This window comes from Mixophyes fleayi, chromosome 6, assembly GCF_038048845.1.
Source record: "Mixophyes fleayi isolate aMixFle1 chromosome 6, aMixFle1.hap1, whole genome shotgun sequence".
NCBI lineage: Eukaryota > Metazoa > Chordata > Amphibia > Anura > Limnodynastidae > Mixophyes > Mixophyes fleayi.
The window spans coordinates 203,130,381-203,133,736 of record NC_134407.1 but is presented as its reverse complement, the minus strand read 5'-3'; the positions used below and the strand labels follow the sequence as shown (position 1 = coordinate 203,133,736).

Genomic DNA, 3,356 nt, shown 5'->3' with positions numbered 1-3,356 from the left:
AAATTTTGCTGGGGGCCTAACTTGGCTCTGTAGCAAATTTTAGAAGGGTCACTATTTTAATCACTCATGAAAATATGACATACGAACACTGATGGCAGCATTCACAGACCAAAGCAGTGCTTGTCAGTCAGGAATTTAGCACTTATGCAGCCTGCTCTGTGCAGGAAAACAGGGTATAATTTCAGAGTGGTCTAGACTAATATGCAAAGTGCTAACATGCAAGATGCCCATATACTGATAGTCTTAGAGACTCAGGGGTATATTTACTAAACGGCGGGTTTGAAAAAGTGGAGATGTTGCCTATAGCAACCAATCAGATTATAGCTGTCATCTATTTAGTGCATTCTACAAAATGAAAGCTAGAAACTGATTGGTTGCTATAGGCAACATCTCCACTTCTTCAAACCCGCCGTTTAGTAAATCTAACCCTGAGGGCCTGATTCATTAAGGAAAGTTAAGTAAAAAATTTAAAGTTTTCTTACTCAAGTTTTCTGGACAAAACCATATTGCAATGCAAGGGGTGCAAGTTAGTTTATTATTTTGCACATAAGTTAAATACTGACTGTTCTTTCATGTAGCACACAAATACTTGATAGCTTATTTGTACAATGAAATTTACAGTTGATCTAGGATATGCCCTACCCCAAATATAAATCTGCCATCACATTTTAAATTTACATCCCCCTCCAATGCAACATGGTTTTGTCTTACGTCATTTTGCTTAACCTTCCTTAATGAATCAGGCCCTGAATCTCACCGGGCCCCTTGTGCATAGCAGAATCATAGACTACTATGGCTATTGTTCCACCCCAGGACAGAATCTCTAACTGCAATCACACATACATTAATCAGATTATTTCTTCCGGGAGTATGAGCTTTATACAGTTATCACCCCAACCCCCTGTGTACATTATAGGCAACAAATCTACCAGTCCCTAATATGTGACATACTGGCTGACAGTTATTACACCCAATCACAGCTATCACTGTAGGAAACAGATATTCAAGCAATTATTTTGACATGTGTATCATTTATCTCCATACTATACATTATAATTTGTCAGAACTCCAGATATCTTTATAGAACAGTCTCTCCATACACATAACACAGCATGAAGGGGCTCAGTGAAGGCGGCAGTGAAGGTGTGTAAGTGTCTGATGGGGTCACACAGGGCATAAAAGGACAACTGCCCGGCCTCGTAGTCCAGATATATCCTGACTCTATCACAGGAAATATTGTGAGGTAACTGGATCCCTTCACTGTCATGTATCACTAAATACTGATTATTAATCCACCTACACAAACACCAGGACTTGTTATTATATCCAATGTCTGACTGGTCTCCTTTCCTGTCTATACTGGGATAACACATCCCTACCTCACACCATCCTGATTTACTCATCTCCACCTCCCAGTAATGTCTCCCCGAAGAAAAACTTCTGGTGCTTAAAACCTGATTACTCTGAAATCTCTCTGGTGTTTCTGGGCGATTCTGGTTGACCCGGGACCAGGATACAGTTTTCAAGTCACCTGATATATGTAGATCATTGCCAGCTGTGCTTACATCCAGTAATACGTCTGTAGGCTCCTTCATATAGATCCATACATTTACATATCTTATTATTTCAGATAAACCTGTCCTTAATATCTCTGAGATAAAACCTTCATCCAGATTCCCTACATCATGGACCTGTTTATCATGTCTCTCTCTGTCCTCATTATCTCCATCCTGAGTATCGTACAAGTCACCTTTGTCTGGTTGCTGTAAGAAAGTTACTGGATCAGTCTTGTTACACAGCTCCTCAATGTGACGCATCTTCCTGGACAGCTCGTCTGTCTTTACTTCCAGCTGCTGGATCAAATCAGAGACCGGGAGTAAAACCTGCTCTTCCTGCCTGGAGATCTCACTCACGACTCTTTTTTCTAAGTCTTCCAGTTGTCTCCTGATGTCTCTAAACAGAGAAGCGACCCATATCGTTACACCAGCAGCTTTGTCTTGTACTTCATTCTTGCACTCTTGCAGCCTCTGGGCTCTTCTCTCAGTCTCCTCTCTCTTTGAGGTCAGTTTCTCCATAACATTCCTCAGTTTCTCCTTCTTCTTCACCCAAGCCTCATCCAGTGACACCACCAAGTGTCCTCGGTGTTCTCCACCAAGCCTGCAGGATGCACAGATACAGACAGTGTCCTCAGTGCAGTAATACACCAGGAACTTCTTGTGGATGGAGCATTGTCTCTCTCTTCCAAAAACGGTGGGTGGAATTATTGTATGTTCCACTGACCTGTCGTGTGTCCTCAGGTGATTATCACACATGGAGGTCTTACAGTGCAGACATGATTTAACAGCAGGAAAGCCACAGTAAGTGCAGATGATCTTGTCCACCGCTTCCTGTTTCTGGGTAAAAGCCTCAGCTATATTACACAGTCTCAGGTTTCTTTTGAGGTCAGGTCTTCTCCTAAACTTATGCATGCACTCAGGGCAGGTATATTCACCCTCCTCCTGATGGTCCCACGTGGTGGTGATACAGACCCGGCAGAAGTTGTGTCCACATCGGAGTGTGACAGGATCTGTGTAAATATCCATGCAGATTGAGCAGCTCAGCTCGGCTCTCAGGTCTGCAGTCGCCATTATTGGAACCAGGAAATGAATGCAAACGTGCTTATCTCTTATGGATCTCACTGACTTTATGACACAGACAGCTTCTATTAAACATTAAACTTCTACCAGTCAATGTTCAGTTGGGTTAAAGGTGAAAAATTATCTATATTTAACACAATGTACAATTTATGTGAGTATTCTTAATTAGTAAATAAGCTTACTGATATATTAGGGAGATGTCTATTATTCGTTATATTTTGTCCAACAGATGGCACTGTTCTGTTGAAGTTTTTGGTAGGGATCTAATTACACCTCTATGATGGTAATAAACACAAAATGAAGTATAGCAATATTTCCTGTATAAAATATGATGGTTACCGAATATTTACAGAGAAATAAAGCGTTAACGGAAGTTACTTTTATATACAGCATATTATTCTGTTATCTAGGAGCAGAGCTGCGATGTTATATATCCAGCACTATACACATAATAATGGCCTACTGGCCAACTGTCCCGATTGAGACGGGATAGTCACGATTTCAGTGGACTATCCCAGCATCCTTTGGATGAGGACTTTTGTCCCAGGGCAGTTGGGACATATGTCACGTTGATGGGTGCCCCTTCAGCACCATGTGTAACAGTGGCATGTGTGAATGGCATTGAAGGAGTGTTTCTAGGGGAGGGTAAGGGGACAGGGAGAAGGCGGTCTGCTCCCTGTCTCCTTAAATAGCCAACAGATAGCTGTCAGGGCATGCTAG

The 3,356-nt window shown here is 41.9% G+C and overlaps 1 protein-coding gene across 1 annotated transcript; it reads right to left on the bottom strand.

Annotated features, from left to right (window-relative positions):
* Window positions 1–279: 279 nt before the first annotated feature.
* On the bottom strand, window positions 280–2,627 carry LOC142160553 (E3 ubiquitin-protein ligase TRIM39-like). The gene has a single exon (XM_075215416.1). It carries the CDS (start codon window positions 2,625–2,627, stop codon window positions 1,044–1,046), a length of 1,584 nt encoding a protein of 527 aa, XP_075071517.1. The 3' UTR covers window positions 280–1,043.
* Window positions 2,628–3,356: the final 729 nt, after the last annotated feature.

Coding starts and splice junctions, on each gene's coding strand:
- LOC142160553 (XM_075215416.1), bottom strand. CDS start 2,627: ATGGCGACTGCAGACCTGAGAGCCGAGCTGAGCTGCTCAATCTGCATG.